Source organism: Salvia hispanica, chromosome 5 (genome assembly GCF_023119035.1).
Source record: "Salvia hispanica cultivar TCC Black 2014 chromosome 5, UniMelb_Shisp_WGS_1.0, whole genome shotgun sequence".
NCBI lineage: Eukaryota > Viridiplantae > Streptophyta > Magnoliopsida > Lamiales > Lamiaceae > Salvia > Salvia hispanica.
Genome location: NC_062969.1, coordinates 22788142 through 22808047, shown reverse-complemented (window position 1 = coordinate 22808047; position 19906 = coordinate 22788142). Strand labels below are relative to the sequence as shown.

Here is a 19906-nt window from a genome sequence, read left to right as displayed (position 1 = left end):
ATTTGCTCAATCGAAGGTTTTCGAATAAAAGACTCGGTTTTTGTTAGAGAAACTTTAAATTTTGCTTTAGAGAACAATTAAACTATAGAGTTTAAAGAGTGGAAACCATAATAGGAGAGACAATATATTGCCCTCTTTTAATGCTAGATAATTAGTTTTAGATTAGAGTAACATTCAAGAAAAACATGTTATATACACTAAAAAATCAAACTATTTGAGACTATTTAAAATATTTCAATACATGATAATATAAATTGAATTTCACTAATAAAATGGTTAAAGCTATAAAATGAACTTGCACAAAATCAGACAATAATTTTTAACTTATCCCCATCATAGTATATGCCATGCCCAAGTTTTTTTTTTGTCGTTTCTTACACAAAATTAATACTCCTATGATCTTTTACCCACCAAAATTTTATTTGAAGACTAAATGACAAATTGAACAATATAGCTAAGCTTTCTTGAATATTTGTCAGGGAACAGCAAAACCAAATGATTTTGAGAACCCCAAAAGATTATACAGTCAAAACCCAATAATTATGGAATTTTAATCTATAAAGGGATGCTTTTCTTGTAAGAAGAGCAAACTCATCGCATTTATTCTTCATCTTTATCTACTTTTTTTTTAATCAACTCATCTAATATAATTTCCCAATGATTTGAAGGCATTTATACAAAACCCTTTTTCTTTAAATTCTTTTTTGTCTTTTTCCCACTTTCACACATACTTAAATTTAGGTGAGTGATGATCAGTCACTGCTGAAATTCCACTTTTGGCTTTCTGATGAAATCTTTCGATTTTGTTAATTGGAGTAGTAAATAACAGTCATTAAAAGGTGATTATCCGATCTCAAAACCTTTAATGGGAGATAATCTAGACGCTATTTACGACTTTGACCCAAAAGTTTCCCTAATTGTAATTCACTTTGTGAAAAGTTGCACCATCACTCCCTCCTTGTATAATTATTTTATTTATTAATTTTATTTTCAGTTATAGAATCTTGTCATATAATTTCTTTAGTTATAATATAAGGGGTGCGTTAAAATGGCAACACCTCTTAAAATAACACCATACCATCATTTCTATCCAATTATTTGTATACGTAAATGAATAATCAGCTGCCATGTGGCAATCATGCAAAATACTCAAGAGTACATTTTCTCTGCCAGCAATATCCAATACACTAGACAGCAATACCAAATACATTAGACAATAATTTACAGCAATTTTTTTCGGCCAACAATATTCAATATGCTAGCGTTTATACTATTGCTGTGTAGTGTTTATAATATTGTTAGATACATGATGTCATAATATCAGTTTAAAAGTTGTTTTCATTTTAATACAAACCATAATATGATACACTATATTGTTTGTCATAAGTTTGACTCAAATAAATATTGATACTCAGTGGTTTAGTAAAGCATTTGATTTACCTATTTTATATGACTCTAATACTCTTCCTATGTAAAGAAAAAAAACTCAAATTACCAAATGCAATGAACGTGAATTCAATCGAGTCAAATCGTCACCTCTTCAAATAAAGAAATAGATAATACTGTAAAGAAATGTGAGCATTAAAAAGAATATTAACACATGCAATTTCATTAAAACTTACAAAAATGGATTTTATGACCAGTTATGTTGTAGCTACATAACTTTATTAGGATTTTATTATTCTAGCAAGCCACTAACTATACCATGTTATGCATGGCATAAATTTAATATTATTATAAAAAGTTACAGTTTATAGTAAAATTAAATAAAATTAAATCCGATACGAATCCTACTAGCGTGAAAGAAAAAAGTTTCCATGAAATTCACTATTTTTCTTGATTTACCAAAAAGGAAGATTAGTGGGTTGTTGGAGAAACAAATTCATATTCAGTCTGTCTGATTATTATATATCCATACAAAAGACACTTTTTCACTTTTCTCATTATCCTTCAATTAACACTAACCAACTAATTCTATATTAGATAATCACTACACTTTTGATTTGGGTAAATTCAAAAGAGTGATGCTAACAAGGTAGGAGTATTTTTTTTTTAATTTTGTTTAAGATTGCAATTTTGTAAAATAAAACTGAAAATTTTAGAATTTAGATTATTAAAATCAAACGAGCATATTTGACATAATACGAATCCATAATTTATCGAATACAAAACTATCAAAACTAACACATGTATTTGTCAAAATCCAATTCTATTTATAGAAGTGAGCATATTTTAAAATTAAAATCGAACCAAAGCATATCGAAAATTTGAGTGTTAATTCAAAAATTTTAAACTAATTGAATGGAATTATTTCCTAAATATCAATTTATTTATATTTTACGGAGTGTTATTTTTTTAAGTTACTGAACATCAATTATTTTTTTGAATGATCTAATTAAACTTTTTTCATATTGAAAATTATTTTATTTTTTTGAAAAAAATTAAAATAATTGTTATTTTAATTTAATTTTTCATAACTTCGATAATTTCCATTTCTCGATTTATGCGTGTCATCCTTATGTGGGGGCTATGCTAATTTTTTCAGCATCGTTCCAATTTTATCGGAGGTCCCCGAAGGGCCAACTTCGATAATTTCCCAAATAAAAATCGAACCGATCAACCGTTTACTTACCCTTACATAAAATGTTGGCATGCTACAAATAGTGACTTGCTTTACAAGAGAATGGCTCAGTTTGTAGACCCCATTGGTAAAAATATTGTCTATGAAGATTCAAATGTTTTATTTGAGAGAGAAAGAGAGTTAGATGAGAGTGAGGAGACAAAGAGTTACTTCTTGGGGTACTTTGGGGTTTGGGGGAATAAAACACACTGTCTGTCTACGAGGATTGGCGTGACAATATGATCACAATCTTTTTCCACTCTTTAGTAACTATTGAGATGGAAAAAATTAATACTATATGTGTAAATAAATAAAGGCAAAATAAAAAGGAACATGCACACATTTATATGCAAAGAACAAATGACAAACATGAAAAAGGCAAAAATATCAACTTTCTCTTTTTATCTCTCTTGTTATACTTGCTTTCCTTTCCACCTTTTATCTCTTTTACTAACTTTATTTGAATTTCTGCTGCCTTCTGTCGCACTGTCCCTCTGTCATTCAAAACTTCATTTATTTTTCAAAATTAACCGCAATCAATTATTTTGTTTTTTCATATCTTGATGGATAATTTGTAAGAAAAAAAAGTGGACTTTGCTTACGAGAAAAACAAAGAATGTAGGTTATATTCTTCCATCACATTTCGATTTTTATTTTGTGAACTTTGCAAAATAAAACAAAGAGAAAGTGGGAACCTATGTAGTAGTATAATGTTTACAATTTGTCATAAAAAATATGATTTACAATTTTGAGCCTATTTTGGTCTCAACATTTTGTAATTATTGTTGAAGCTAACTTATTTATTATATTTATCACTTGTAATTCAATTTCCTAGTCAAGTTTAATAAACTTCAATAGTAAGTCTTACGCCGAAATTTTATTTGTTACATGAATCTACTCGTCTTCACGTATTTATATATGAGTTATCCTACATTAAAACGTAAATACAGGCGATCCAACTTAAATGTTTAATGAGCCAATCATTCTGTCACCAATTGGTTTTGGTTAATCTTTCCTTTACGTACGCAACCCTCAACTTGAGTCGAACATTCCATTAGAAGTGGGGAGGGATAACTAATTTTGTTCAGATATTAATATATAGGTGCGTTAGGCTCCTTTGCACCCTAAGTGTCCTATTTCCTTCTTAATCTCAGCCCTTGGATCCTTAAATTGGATGGTTGTGATCAATGCATTATTAGTCTATAATGTTGCATTATTAGAATGAAAATGTGCATTATTAGTCAATAATGTTGCATTATTAGCCGCTGTGCATTATTAGAATGAAAATGTGTATTATTAAATGACACCTGACATTAATCTAATCGTCAGATGACAAAATCGTGGGGCTAGGATTAAGAAGGAAAAAGGGCAAAAGATATGAAAAGGATTTGAATACATCCCATATATATATATATATATATGAAGTACTCACACGTGAAACGACCATTGATCCCACTAAGCTCAAGCAGAGCGTGACGTGAAAAGTACTAACGAGTTCAGATATTAACAAATACGAAAGACTCGCACACATAATATCCAATCGCGAAACAAGTAAGCTATTGCAACTTTTTGTTTGCAATCAGTTCTTATCTCCAAATCATCATGAACTCACATTAGCAAGATAAGTAATTCAAACACCAATTGCTACAAAAAGAAAGATCGCATGATCATACACAACAGTACGGTACCACCCAAAACCATGCAATAATAAGTACTCCAAATACACAAAATACAAAAACGCAAAGACCCCAAAACACCCCTGACAAAAGCAAGAAACCCCTAAAAAACCCCACCTCCCTACAATCTATTTATTCCATATGAATCCATTTCCCTTCACACTTGAAAAAAACCTCATAGAACTCTCACACACAAACTCTCCAAACACACGCACACGGTGGGGTTTTGTAGTGATCGTTACACACACTTCACACCCACCATAGGTGAGGAAAACATTGCACCACCGGGGGGGTGTTGGGGGCGGGGGAATTCCACCAAGTTATGCGTGCAGGCGGTTGCGCAGCGCAGCAGACCCTCTCCGCGGAGGCCGCCGCCGTGCTGAAGCACTCCCTCGGCCTCGCCCGCCGCCGCGGCCACGCCCAGGTGACCCCGCTCCATGTCGCCGCCACCCTCCTCTCCTCCCGGTCCTCCCTCCTCCGCCGCGCCTGCCTCCGCCTCCAGCCCCCCTCCCACCCCCTCCACTGCCGCGCCCTCGAGCTCTGCTTCAACGTCGCCCTCAACCGCCTCCCCGCCTCCCCCCTCCACCACCTCCACCCCTCCCTCTCCAACGCCCTCGTCGCCGCCCTCAAGCGCGCCCAGGCCCACCAGCGCCGCGGCTCACAACACGATAACCACAATTCCATCCCTCATAACCAACTCCAGCCGCCCTTGATATCCATCAAAGTCGAGCTCGAGCAGCTCCTCCTCTCGATCCTCGACGACCCCAGCGTCAGCCGCGTCATGCGCGAGGCCGGCTTCTCCAGCACCCAAATCAAATCCAACCTCGACGAAATCACCTCCTCCTCCTCCTCCTCCTCCGTATTCCACTGCTTCTACTCCACCCCAAACTCCCCTCCCTCCCCTCCCTCACTACCCTCCCTCGCCCCGCCCCACGACATCACCAAACTTCTCCAAATCATGTCCTCCCGCCGCAGCAATGCCGTCATCATCGCCGACAATCCTCTCACCGCGGAATCCCTCATCTCCAGCCTCGTCTCGCTCCTCGACGTCCCCGAACAAATCAAATCTGCCAGAGTAGTCAAATTTCAATTCTCATCAGTGCCGCTGGCACTGATGAGAAACGAGGAGGTGGAGATGAATGTAGCGGACTTGAAGAGGAAGGTGGACTCTTACGTTGCCGGAGGCAACGTAATCGTCTACGTCGGGGACTTGAAGTGGGCTGTCGACCCCGGGCCGGCTGTGAGCCTTTTAATCAATGAGATCGGGAAGCTCGTGGCGTGGTATTCTTCGTCAAGCTTGGTGAAGGTGTGGCTTATGGCGACGGCGAGTTACCAGACTTATGTGAAATGCCAGATGAGGCAGCCTCCCTTGGATGCGGTGTGGGGGCTGCAGCCCCTCTCCGTCCCCTCGGGCGGGCTCGGGCTTGCCCTTACAAGGTTAGGACTCAATTTTTGCATGATCATACATTTTTTGAGTGAATATAAATTGATTGGAATCGAAATGATTGCAGTGGGATTGATACAAGGATTGCATTCTCTGAAAATTCATCGCCCGTTTCGGAGGGGAAAGTGAAGGAGGAAGGAGGAGATGATGTTTTGACATGTTGTCATGAATGCAGATTGGAGTATGAGAAGGAAGCTTCATTTGTGTCAATTCAACAACGATCATTTTTGGATAAAGAGCAATTTCCTTCTTGGCTCAAGCCACATGCTAATAAGGTGTGTTTGTGTGTTCTGTTTTGTGATTTTGTGGGATGTTGAATGTGTTTTTTGATTGAGAGGTGTTTCTTGTTTGTTGTGTTGTAGGAGGATTTGGATCAGTTAAGGAGGAAGTTCAACAGGCAATGCCAGAATCTGCATCAGAGCCATCACTATCTGAATAAGAGCGCCTTGTTTGGTGATTCGGAGACGATCTCGTTCGCATATCCGCCTGTGAGGGCGGGGGCGAGCACCCTGCCCCGGTTCAGGAGGCAGCAGTCGTGCCATATCGAGTTTAGCTTCAGCAATGCCACCCCAAAGCACGGGGCGAGGGGGCCTAATCTTGACTCGCTCAAGAGGATGGAGGACACGGAGGTGAAGATCACGCTGGCTCTGGGGAGCTCGTGTGTCGATGAGGCGAAACACGAGAGGGCTCTGTTGTGTGATTTGCTCAAGGAGAATTTTCCTTGGCAGATGGAAGCCATTCCTTTGATTGTTGAGGCATTGGTAAGTAGTGATGATGGAAAGTTTGTTGTGTTTCGCGGGAATGACGGTGTGGGGAAGCGGAGAGTGGCTTTGGCTGCAGCAGAGGCCGTCTTTGGCTCTTCGGACCGTCTCTTGATCGTGAAGACGAGGAGCCACGAGGATCGTGTGGCGCTCGAGAGGGGTTTGAGGGATCATGGTGGGAAGGTGGTTGTTCTTGTTGAGGATGCAGAGTTTGCTGATCCTGATCTGATCAAGTTTCTTGGTGATGAATTGGAGACCAACCGTGATTCGATATTCATCCTCGCGACAGATGGTGACACGAGCACAGGCTGCACGGGGGCAAGCCCCGTGATCCGGATGAGGCTAGCGTGCACACTTCCTCACCAAAAGCGAAAAGCAGAGTGGGAGTCGGGCGGGGGCAGGGGAAAGAGGAGTAGGGTTGAAACGGACGAGGTCTCCTCGAACGGCCTTGACCTCAACGTACGGGCTGATGAGGAAATAGGCGACTTGAGCCCCATCTCGAGCGACCTAACTCGCGAGATCACAATGGAGCCACCCCACACTTCCCTCGCGTTTCTCAAGCGGATCAAGAAACGCGTGGAGCTGAGTTGGGGACCGGAGCAGGAGAGGGAGGCGAGGGAGGCGTTGCTGCGGGAATTCGAGAGGGCCTTCAACGAGGCGGGCGGTGGCAGCGGGTTTGAGGTGGAGGAGGAGGTGTTGGAGCATGTTTTGAGGGGTATGGGAATGTACCTCAACAGCTTGTTTGGGAAATGGCTGAAAGACATTTTTCAAACAAGTTTGGATGGAATTGGGGAAAAGGAGAAGGTTAGTGTTAGGCTGTGTTTAGTAGGAGAGGGAGAGAAAGAGGGGGATGGATTCAAAGGGACAAGCCTTCCTAAAAGGATCCCAGTTTCTTACATAGGTTGAATTGAATGAATCTACCTTGTAATATATTTCCTCTTTTCCTAGGTTGCAATTAGTGTTTAATTTCTAATACAATGTATGGCTTGTTTTCCACTGCTTCATTCATTTTAGCCTATTTTTCATCCTAGTTTATGTTTTCAGCAGAGTTATCATACATGCAATTGGATAGAGAGGTCTATTCCTCCAACTATTGGGTGCCATAATTGGCTAAAAATACCCCCTTTTGATCAATGAACGTTGAACAAATCTTGCAATAATCATACTTCAATCATTTTCCCCTTATTTTTGGGTTGTTCAGGATGGTCGGATCAGACGATCAAATTAGCACGCGTCAATGTGACAAAATGGTAGATATAATAAACTACAATTATGTGCATGGAAATGTGACACATAATTGTAGTTCACTATATCTACCATTTCTGACACATAATTTTTACGATCAAATTAAATTAGCACAGATAAAAAATGTGAAGGGATGCATATGAAAAAAAATTTCGTGTCTCACTGTTACCACAAATAGTAAATATCTAATTGGGCAAAATAATGGTAGATATCTCAAAATGGTAAAATAAGACTTTATTTTGTGAGGATTAGGTAGTATTATTATTTTAAAATACAGGACAATATTGATGGTTCATCAAAACATCATTTTATTAAAGTTAAGTATGTAATGAGCTAATCACGAATGTAAAATGAATATACAGGATTGAATGTAAAATGAATCTACAGGATTGAATTATGATGGAAAACTTTTTTGTCCCACTATTGGTCAAGCAAAGAAAGACATCAATGACAATAGCTAATGAGAAAAAAGGTCTAACTATAGGCTAATCATGAAACGAAATTCTTTTTCTTATCTTAATTTTATTTAAATGCCACAATCTCCATTAGCACCTAGAAATTGGGACCAAAGTAGGTTTTTCTCATGATGAGTAACATATGAAAAGTAAAATTAGGTGCAAATGATGCACAAAAAAGAAAGATTTTATAAGAGATATGTGTTATTACTCACTAACCACAAAGGTTTCTTGAAGGCCTTTTCATAAAGAATGTCATATATGCAGTAAATCACCAAATTAGATGACCACTTTTGACTGGTGTTATAAGGTGTTGTTTAACATTTTAATAATTATAAATATGCAACAAATATTTCGGTATAAAATTATGCTTCATGTTAATATTTCTGTTGTTTACAGGAAATTATTATTCTAATATCTCGAAAATGACTATTTATTATATTAAATTTATAAATTAGTTAAAATCATACCTCAATTTGATGATTTTCTCAATAACTTCGTATAAATGAATACAATATGCTAGTAAATTGAACTCTGATTGTTACTATGTTATATATATGATATTAACAATGTTATTAATGAAGATATAGAATTAAAATAAATATATATAACAAAATGATAATGCTAAACATAGATTAAATAAAAATGTTGATCACATAAGGTATATATGCATCATAAAAGAATTATGTTATAGTATACCTTATGTGAGCATCTCCCATAGACACACTTCTCATTTAATCCACGTTATTTTTAGTTTTTTTTATCAATTTAATTTAACTATTAGGTTTTTTTTTATCAATTTTGTTTAACTATATTATCATATAAATTATTGTCATTATTCCAATTTGATTTGGTCATTTTACTCATGAATGTAGCATATATAAGGCAATATTATGGTAAAATTTCTATATGAATGCATGCAATTAGTGTATGTATGCAATGAGTGGATGTTCAAATTTAATTAGCCTCTCATAGTCACATGTAAAAACAATACACTCTTCCACTACATGACAATGCCACTTTTTTAAATTCTTCATCACTTTAATTTTTCTATTAATTTTGTATATGTTGCATTGCATCATTGCTTTGACTGATCAAGAATACAATGATATGATTACGTGAAGCGGCGTAGGTGGGAGAATGTCTCCATTTGATGGAGAAGTGTCATGATTTCAAATTTGAAAAAATAACAACATGATGTACATTCTGCAGAAAAAGGAGTACTCCATTCTTGTATATCAATTGTTTATTTATTTGAAAGGAACTTATGATAAGGAAATGATTATCGCACTTTCATTGTATACCTTATCTCCATCAGTAACTATCCTCCACCGCCACCTAAATTTTGTAGTAGTCGTAGTATATTTTATTTAAGGTTATTTGTAGTTTTTAAATATATAATATTTTGATAATTTCTGATTTTTTTTTCTATGAACTCTTATTTGTCAATTTAAACACACAAATTTTGTTTTTTTTTTCAGAATTTTCTCAGTAATTAACTTTTTCTCCGTTGAGTATTAAGTTTCAGCTGCAGTCCAACATCAAGAAAAAAAAGTTGTTGGATATAAAAAAATTACTTGGTTTATTATTCCAAAGTTATGATATAAAAAATATTTTTTTTATTTAAATAAAAAAACTAATAGTGAAGATACAAATAATTATGGAACATTGGATCTCGTCCTATTATTGGCATGTGTAACATTTTTTCACTTTAAAAAATATTACTCAAAAATTAAATTTCATGGGCTTATTTCAGTCTTGGGCTATAATATTTTATTGAGCCCATAATTTATTATATGTAGCCTGTAGGCCATTTAGCGTGGACAGTTTTAGACTTTTAAGTTTCAAGGGTGATTCTTTATATATTCTCATTTTGACTCACTATAGTCACTTAGTTGAAAAAAGCAATAAAAGCATTCGAATACCCTAAAACCCCAAATTAAATTATTAATTGACTAAATTTTTTTTTATCCAAATATATACTCCATTGAATATTATTCTTGTTAGATACTGCCATCAAATGATCAGCCCAACGTGTTATCACTGCCCAATTTAGCGAGTCAGGCCACTTTATCCAAAGGCCCAAAGGCTTATTGGAAAAGTCCTAAAATCATATTCCATTTATATACCATGGCCTGCAATTCTGCAAATCACGTTCACGTGCAATAGTATGCAAATCACATTAAGTAGGTAATCGACGCTTGCAAATGACAATCATATGCAATATAGCCCACAATCACATATCACGTTCACTTACAATAGCCTATAAGCTCCGGATAATAATTAATAGATAAAAAGCACTTGCAAATATTTTTATGTGCAGTAACCTGCAAATCACATTGGATATGTAAATGATACTTGTAAACACTTTTTATGTGCAGTAACCTGCAACTATACATGACTGGGAAATAACAGTTGATAAATCAAGTTTGTTTGGCTAAGACTTCATACACAAAAATGTGTAAAGAATCGCTTTCTTCTTTACACTTTATAATATAATGTAAACAAGGTTAGTTTAGGCTTTTTGGTAAGATTTTTGTCATATGTTGGACTTCTTTTTCCTTTAAGTATCCACTTGTTTCATTGTTATTGTTTTCGGTAACCAAACTGATTAAAACTGTTCACTTGTTGATTAAACCGAATCAAACCCATAAATCCATTTCTTTCATTGATATATTATATTATTTCTTGATGGTGTGAAGATTTGAAATGTTGAATCAATCCAGAAATAGGAAACAATGGACGGAGAATGTAACTTTCACATGTTCTAATCTAATTCGGGCACATTTGTCGCATAGCCAGAAAATTTTGAAACAAACTTCCTTATCCCCACTTAACTTTGACTTCACAATATGCAATTAATGACCAACTTTCTTCTTTCTTTACTACATGCATGCATGTATAAATATACAACAATATTGTGTGGGTATTTACTTTTGAGAATTACTGTAATTGACAGAGATAAAAGTAGTAGTAGTATATAGAGTGTCCTAGTGGCGCAACCACGCCGCAACCATAAAAGAACTTGTCCGCCTAGTCATCACAGCCATAGCTTAACCACAAAAATTTGTCCAATCACGTCACAACTATGCTTCACATTTTTCTTAATTATTGATATATTTTAATTGGACTAGAACAAAATTAATTGGACAAAAATAAATAGAATGGAATGGAATGAAAAAAATGATTTGGAAAAAAAAGATAATAGATATATTTTTCTTATTTTATGACAAATTCTCCCACTATATGGGATGAAATTTCTGGACCAATTTAGACAATAACTGCCTTATTTGAATGTAATATATTAATTTCATTAAAAGGTTTATAATAGTTATACAATTAGTTATTCGCCGCTCGATTGTTCATTGAAAATATCACATATACAGCTTAATTATAAAATATTTGTGGAGTATAAGTGTCCAAAATGAAAACGAATTTTGTTGCAAAATATAGCAAAACGACGAATAATGAACTATCTGCAATCGAAGCGAGTAGAATATATACTTTTGCTCATCGACAATAAATGATTGTTAATTTTAAATAGCTCAAGGTAGAGCTATAGTTATAGAAGAAAAAAGAATTAAAAATAATAATTTTGCAGGATAAGTACTTAGGTAGTTATGCTCGCTGTATGTGTGTATTAATGTAGAGCACTACAACAAAATAATACATTAATTAAATATAATATCTATTACATTTTCTCTATCTACAAAATAATTGTAATAATTGTATAAATAATATATATAATATAAAGATGATTGGAAAATGTCAGGGAAGAAATTAAAACATTATTTATTATTCTCCCATTCAGCTTCCACGTGTGTGCCAGCATGGGCCCCACGTCCCCAGCTCAATCCTACGCCCCATGCGCACGTTAGCTAGATCTGCGCAGAAACATCTCGACTTCGTCCGCTTATAAAAATACTCTCTCTGCAACAGAGATGGAGAGAGAGAAAAATCTGAGATTTCAAAAAGGGGAAAAACAATCCCAACCGCTACCAGCTCAGTAATTGAAATCGACACACAAAGCTATGTGTTATCTAGGCTGCGACGAGGATGAGACGGAGGTGGCGCGGCAGCAGGCGCCGGGATCCTGCCCCTACTGCGGCGGAAAGGTGCAGGCGGTCGATCTCACCAGCCGGTGGCGGTTCTGTTTTCTTCCGATTTGCTTCAGATTCAAGCGCAAGTACTTCTGCTCGCTCTGCTCCCGGCGCCTCGTGTTGTACGATTTCTAGGCGGCGATTTAGATCGCAATTTTTGCGAAATTTAACCGGCGATTATTCGTTGATTGATTGTTAATTGAATTTTGTGTAATTTTTGGCGCCGTCCGCGGCGGCGATGAGGCGTTGCGGCTGGGTAGATTTAGATCTGCCGGCGAGGAGGTGGCGCTGATGTGTGTGATTCTTTTTTTTTTTTTTAAATGTGATGTGTTTGTGAATGTGTAATTGTGCATGGACTGATTCAATTGGGAGAGAGTTCATCATTTTCTTTATCTACATTTGATTTTGAAGAGAAATGTATATATTGTCTGTATGTATATTAGTATGTATATATGTATTGATAAATTTATTTGGAGTCTAAATGTCTAATGATATTACCTTCCACTTCCACCGTTGCAAAGATGATAGTTCAACTTTTCTTATCCATACAGATACAGTCTTTTGACATCTGTATATTCTAATAAATAATAGGAGTACATAATATTGGTAATTTAGTTGATTCATACTTATATACATCTTCAACAATAAAATTGGTATTTAATAATTGATTCATCCACATGACTACATCTACACCTATACTATTATATAGGTACGCGTATGGTAGTACGTATAACACATCTGTCTTATTTACGTCCACAAAAAGTATACTACCTCCACATTTCAAAACTAGAAACATTTAAAACGGTACTGATTTTAATGCAAATATAGTAAAAGAGAAAAATTAGTAATGCATAATTAATATAGTAAAAGAAAAAAATTAGTAAAGTAAAAAAGAGAATTAAAAATATAAATAAAATAAGAGAGTAGAAGAGAATAAACAGTGAAAGTAGTGTTAGTAGATTGTGGGATCCACCTCCAGAAATAGAAAGATTCTAATATTTTTTTTATTTAAGAAACAACCCAAAATTGTGAAATAGTTTCTATTTTTAAAATACAGAGGTAGTAAAACTTTCCTTTTTAAGACATTAACTTATGTTTTATTTGTCCGTCCCATAGAAATAGTCTATTTACGGTTGGTATGATTTTTAATGCGTAATAAATAAAATAAGAAAAAAGGAAAAAAAATAATTGAACTTATGTAGTTGATATTAAAACCTATAAATAATAAAATAGCAAAAGAAAAGGAGAAAAAGTTGATATAAATGAATATAGATTATTATTAAGAGATAAACGAAAAATAAAATATAACATATTTCCTTTGGAACAGATAGAGTATTTTATATCTAAACCTTATAAAAACCTTCAATATATAAATATCCATACTCTTCTACATAATAAGATATTTTTTAATCCCTTTTATCCACTAAAATGATCATATCCACCAATATTCATGGATGTTTTTACGATATATAGTAGGAGTAATACTCACAATTTTTTATTTCAAGAAAATTTCACAAACATTTTGACATTAGATCACAAACATCTTATTCACCAACTATGCTGGTGTTTAGGTATCATTGAAAATTCTCTAGTCATTAATTAATTATCTTGACTCTACTGGAATTTAAAATTTCCACATAAAAGTTGAATAAATTGCAATTTGGTTGGATAAGACTCAAGAAGAATAAAAAATAAAATTGAACACAACTACAAATCTAAGGATATTGTTATTAAAATCTATCATCAAGTTCAAGTTTTTAAGAAAGACAACATTGTGCTATCCAAATGTTTTTGTTGGTTTACTTCACGTATACTAATTATAGGCCATCAAGTATTTTTTAAATCGAAATATTTTTGCTGGCATATGGTGTGATGAAATATTCTCACGTATACTAATTATATGCCATCAAATATTTTATAAATCTTTACACAATGTACTAGTATTATTATAAAATAAATGTTATACTGTATGAGCATACAGAGAAGAAACAATGATATATAAAGAAGCTTCCATTTTCATATAGTGATTAATAATTTATGCGAAAAGAATTTTAATTACATATCATTATTATATCCAGTGAGGATCTTTAAAGTATTATTATTGGTTCGAAACCTTAGTTTGGTTTACTTTTTCCTAGCTCCCACCGAAATAGAAAAATGTGCTTTTTACACGTTTTCTACATGGTGGTAATATGATTATAACGTCTGTCAAAGATGGTCTCATTTAAATTCATTGGTCAATATTGGATTCTTTCATTTTTTTACTTTATTTGACTGTTAACTAGGTGTTTTATTTTATTAGGAAATTTCACGAGGAATTTCTAAATTTTGCTTCTTATTCTTCACGTTTTCCTGGACCTACACCGACAAATTCAACCAAAAGATTTTTAATTACTTATTTTAATCTTGCTTATGTATGCAATGACATAAAGTTTATCCTCTTCTTCTTCTTCCTTTTTTTACTGATCATGCTATTCACGCTGCTCATTCATGCATTTTCCATCTCCACAGTTAATTAATTTAGTTCGTGTAAAAATGAATTTTAAAAATGAAGAAAACCAGCCTCCAATTTCAGCATGCGGGGTAATTGCATGTTTAATACAAAATATTTTACTTTTATGTCAATTTAGTACAAAAAGTATTAAGTTTACATATTTCATACAAAAAGTTTACATAGTGTTCTAAAATAATACATTCCGTCAAGTCTCTACTAACACCGTTATTTCTAATTACATTATACATACAAAAAGTTTCACCAATGTTTTAGATTTGTGCAAAAAGTTTAAATTAAAACATTCCATTAATTAATTCAAACACAATTAATTTTCACAAAAATGAAAAATACATAGAAAAAAGTCACCACTCTTCACCATCAAATTAGCAAATTGCATTTTATTGTCGAAGCTTTTTCATATAACAATGGAGAATACAACAAAAAAATTAAATATTGACTTATTGACTGTTCGAAGTTCAAATTAGCCATTTTGTAAAATGAAATATGGACTTATTTTATATTCTATAATGATACAATAAAAATAGAGTATATTGAGAGACATAGTTTTTTAAAATCACAAAATTGCTAGACGAATTGATATTGACTGCTATTTTTTCAGAGTGCTTAATTGTATTAAACCTCTAACTTTCTATTATTATAATGCTGATATTGATAAGTTGGACAAATTACATATTAACTAACGGGCGTTTAAAATATTTAACGGAATATATTAACTTAAAACACTGATGCAACTTTTTGTATGTTTCATATAAATTTAATATTTTTTACTAAATTGAACCAAAGGTAATTTTGTATGGAATATGTAATTACCCCGTTATATATGACGTTAACCGTGCCAATTGGAGATAAATAATTATTGATGATAGTGAACCCCAGATCTATGAATTGATTCCATTATATATAGACCGACATAGATTATCTTATCCTCATCACATATACAAGTAATCTTCTGGCCCGATTTCCAGATATTTTCAACATTTTAAAAATAAATCGTGATACATGTGGCGGGGAATAATTCAATTTGTCACACTATTAATATAAATGGTAATTGAATTAATGTAATCAATTTCGGACCAATCCAATCAAATTATCTGGATATTTAGTAACGGTTATTTAAACTAAACATGCGACCGATTATAAAAATTAATCTCATATTTTTCTCATGAAAATTTGTACTACTAAATGGACTTCGAATATGTTGGGTTTGAATTGGGCCTACTATTTGTCTTGTAGTCTAGGCCCACTATTAGGATTTGGTGCATTTGGAATTTTGTAAAAAATAATAATAATGTTTTTTCATTTGTATACGTGATGAGTGATGACTCGAACCTCCGACTTATTAGATGAATGAAAAGTGTCGTACCAACTAAAATATGCTTTGTCAATTTGCGCAGTGTATCGGTGACGCCTGAGAGGGATTTGGGCCAAGGATAGAGAATTTAAATTAATTAGTTTGGGCCCCAAATTGTAAATTGTATTCTTAACTGTCTAGTTTATTAAATTGGCAAGGAAATGTCGTTTGAGCCCATTGTCAAAATCCTGACTTCCCCGCACATGCATACATATCACATATGAAGTACTCTCTCTGTTCTAAGCGAAACACTTTTTTTTAGACATGAAATTTAAAGAATTGTTATTTAAATAGTAAAAGTTGAGAGAGTTAAGTATGAGAGAAAAAAAAATAGAGGAGTGAAGAGAGAATAAAGTAGGTGGAAAATAAAGTATGAGACTAAAAAAAAGAAAGGGATATTAACACCTAACATCATGGAACTTTCATTAAGTTGAGTTTTTCCCACGAACTTTGAAATTGACAAATAATATCACGAATTTTACCCTATGTTTGTTATTTCCCACAAGTGAAAAAATTCCGGCTATATTAATAGATTGAAGAACAAATTTGGACAGTGTGCTTCAAGAAAAATTATTCTCAAATATTAAAAATCTTGAAACTCTCGAAGTTGTTGTCGAGAAATTACGAAAAAAATCCGTATCATGATATTATTTGTCGGAATATTTTCATTGGTGAGAAATAACAAACTCGGGGTAAAGTTCGTGATATTATTTGCCAATTTCAAAGTTCGTGGGAAAAATTCAACTTTTTTAAACTTTCATGATATTAGGTGCCAATATCCCAAAAAGAAATGACTTACTTATAGTGGGGCATCTCAAAAAGAAATACGACTTACTTATCATGGGACGGAGGGAGTACTACGTATTGCCGGTAGGAAAGCCCATTTTCCTGCACAATTTGTTTGCTAATTCCTATTTTCATTCCTTGAGTTAGTAATACTAACAGAGAAAGATTTTGTGCAGAACCCATAAATATACAAGAGGTTAGTTTTGGTTTTCTGTGGGGTTCCGATGATACTATAGTTTTTTTATTTCTTAATTTTTTTTTTAATTGTATATGAAAATAATATTCTCTCCGTCCGCGAATAAGAGGCCCTATTTATCCATTTTAGTCCGTTCGCAAATAAGAGTTCCAGTTCACTTTTACTCCCTCCGTCCTACAAAAGATGTCACATTTTCCTTTTTAGTTTGTCCCATAAAAGATGTCACATTTCATTTTTTGGAAAAAGTTCTCTCTCACATTAATATAAATATTACTATTTTCTCTTTCCACCTAACACACAAAACAAAACCTCCTAAAATCCCGTGCCATCCCACAAATGTGACATATTTTGTGGGACGGAGGGAGTACCATAAATGGTAATAGGGTCTCACCTTCCACTAACTCATTCCACTCACATTTCATTTAAAACTAATATATACAAGTGAGACCCATATTCCACTAACTTTTTTTCCACCCACTTTTCTTAACATTTCTTAAAACTCGTGCCGCCCATGAATGAGACTCTTAATGGCGAAAGGAGGAGGCAGTAATATGCAAACAAAAAGGGTTGGTGTGACTCGGTGGTACGCAACAACTTTATAGTATTAGAATTAAGTACTCCCTTCGTCCCTAAAAATTTGCCACCTATTTCTTTTTTCATCCGTCCTTAAAAATTTGTCACCTTTCACTTTACTACTCCCCCCGTTCCACAAAAGTTGTCACACTTTCCTTTTTAGTTTGTCCCACAAAAGATGTCACATTTCCATTTTTAGAAAAAGTTCTCTCTCACATGAATATAAAAACAATATTTTCTCTCTCCATTTAACACACAAAATAAAACTTCCTAAGATTTCGGGCCGTCCCACAAGTGTGACATCTTTTGTGGGACGGAGGGAGTACCATTTTTGATAGTGGACCCTACGTTCCACTAACTTCTTTACACTCACATTTTATTATAAAACTAATCTTTAAAAATAGGACCCACATGACACCCACGTTTTCAACTTACTTGGAGTATTACATTTCTTAAAACCCGTGCCGGTTCATATGGTGACGAATTATTAGGGACGGAAGGAGTAATATTTGATGCATGCTACATTAACAAAACGGACAAGAACCTAAGGAAACCACACACATTCATAACCTTAAACTGCAGCAAAATAAGTAAACACAATTACATAAAACTCAACTCACTCAACTTTGAAATACAGAGGCACTGCTAAGAAACAGAAATTAGGTGAAACAAATAGCACACTATATGGTTGCATTGACACTTGATGATGCTGAAGCAGATGGCAAAGGATTTTCAATATCCTGTGCCATGGATGCCCTCCACTCGTCAATCTTAGCAGCTCTCTCCACATCCAAACTCGGAAGCTCACGCTCCTGCAGAATTTCAAGAATCTCTTTGCTCTCACCAAGAAGAATCACTGCACGCCTCACACTTTCTTCCCTTTTTTTGATGTTTTTTGTGTGACACTTCAATGTTATGACCCGCACTAGATTGGTGAGGCATGCGGCTAGTATATCCGAGATGGTGATGTATATACTCTCAAATAGCTCGTCATCATCTTGAATCTCGCCATCTCCCATTCCTACCAAGATCGTCTGAGAAATCCTGTACATTGAGTTAGCAGCAATAACTCCAGCAGGCCAGTTTAGAGGGTTCTGCATTAGATCATCTCTCGTTTGAGCCATAAATTCTGTCACATTCTTTTCTGCAATGTTAGAGAGTTTTTGCAGTGTTTCCTTGTGCGTTGCGCCTCTCACTCTCGTGCTCTCCAAATCCATCTCATCCCATTTTTTGTACATTTCTACTTCATCCCAAACCATAACTGCTGCTTTTCTGATGCTCTCTAACCCTCAGGATCTGTCTAGTGTTTCCTCGATAAGCTTCATGATAGGCAAGCCCTCGCTATTACAGACCAATAACTGGTTAGCCTTCTCGTCTGCAAAGTTTAGAAGTGTAACTGAAATGGCTGTCAAAGTCACCACGGGCAGAGACCAGCAATTTGGAGGTTCTTGAGAATGCAAGCTTGGAACTTGTTTGCTGTCAAATCTTCCCACTCCATTGAAGTTTGAAGATTTGTTTAGAAGTTGGATCAGATCCTTGGGCTGCTTTTTTTGGCCTACTTTTATCAGCTTATCCGCCTCGTTGCAGATGTTGTTGAGGATTTTAGAAGGCAATTGTGGCTCACCTTCAAGTAGAAGAACATATTGGTTAAAACCAACATGTGCTCTGAAATAGGTCTTTCATTCTTGCATAAACACAAGTGAACTGCTTTACCAAATCTAGCAGAGAGGAATAGAACTAGTTTGCTAGCTAAAACAAACAGAATCTGAACTCAAATACAGAAATTCATAACGAATCTTACTGCATCGTGAAGTAGCATCTTGCACATGCAGTTTTGAAGTTGAAAAGGAAGTGATCCGTCTCTCCACTCCACCAGCCTCCAAGTCCAGTACTTGTCAACCTTGAGTTCGTCTCTGAAGCTCCTTCGTTCCGTCTCAGAAATCTTGAACCACGAAGTAGCAAACCATCTCAACATAGGAGCGATAGTTCCAATTGCCACTCCCACAGACTGAATGTTTAAAATCCAGCTGAGGGACCAGCCATAGTTTGAAGTAAGTCTATTCTTATTATTATACCTAGGAACTTGAATACCATGTGCAAACCAAGCTTGTATCAAAAATAGAGCTGTGAAAACACACAAGAGTCCTGAAGTAGAAGAAATGGCAGACCTTGCTAGAACAAACT

At 34.8% G+C, this 19906-nt stretch overlaps 2 protein-coding genes and 1 non-coding gene across 3 annotated transcripts; 2 read left to right on the top strand and 1 right to left on the bottom strand.

Moving 5' to 3' along the window:
* Positions 1–2478: 2478 nt before the first annotated feature.
* LOC125191487 lies at positions 2479–2581 on the bottom strand. The gene has a single exon (XR_007171165.1). It is a non-coding gene; the product is annotated as a U6 spliceosomal RNA (small nuclear RNA).
* Positions 2582–4471: 1890 nt separating this feature from the next.
* LOC125189210 (protein SMAX1-LIKE 4) lies at positions 4472–7505 on the top strand. Its single transcript, XM_048086490.1, has 3 exons — positions 4472–5733; positions 5808–6015; positions 6103–7505. The coding sequence occupies exons 1-3, from the start codon at positions 4619–4621 to the stop codon at positions 7405–7407; spliced, it is 2628 nt and encodes an 875-aa protein (XP_047942447.1). The 5' UTR covers positions 4472–4618; the 3' UTR covers positions 7408–7505.
* Positions 7506–12139: 4634 nt separating this feature from the next.
* On the top strand, positions 12140–12734 carry LOC125190431. The gene has a single exon (XM_048087746.1). It carries the CDS (start codon positions 12233–12235, stop codon positions 12434–12436), a length of 204 nt encoding a protein of 67 aa, XP_047943703.1. The 5' UTR covers positions 12140–12232; the 3' UTR covers positions 12437–12734.
* The last annotated feature ends 7172 nt before the right edge of the window (positions 12735–19906 follow it).

Coding starts and splice junctions, on each gene's coding strand:
- LOC125190431 (XM_048087746.1), top strand. CDS start 12,233: ATGTGTTATCTAGGCTGCGACGAGGATGAGACGGAGGTGGCGCGGCAG.
- LOC125189210 (XM_048086490.1), top strand. CDS start 4,619: ATGCGTGCAGGCGGTTGCGCAGCGCAGCAGACCCTCTCCGCGGAGGCC. Junction 5,734..5,807: donor CTCGGGCTTGCCCTTACAAG/GTTAGGACTCAA, acceptor AAATGATTGCAG/TGGGATTGATACAAGGATTG. Junction 6,016..6,102: donor TCAAGCCACATGCTAATAAG/GTGTGTTTGTGT, acceptor GTTGTGTTGTAG/GAGGATTTGGATCAGTTAAG.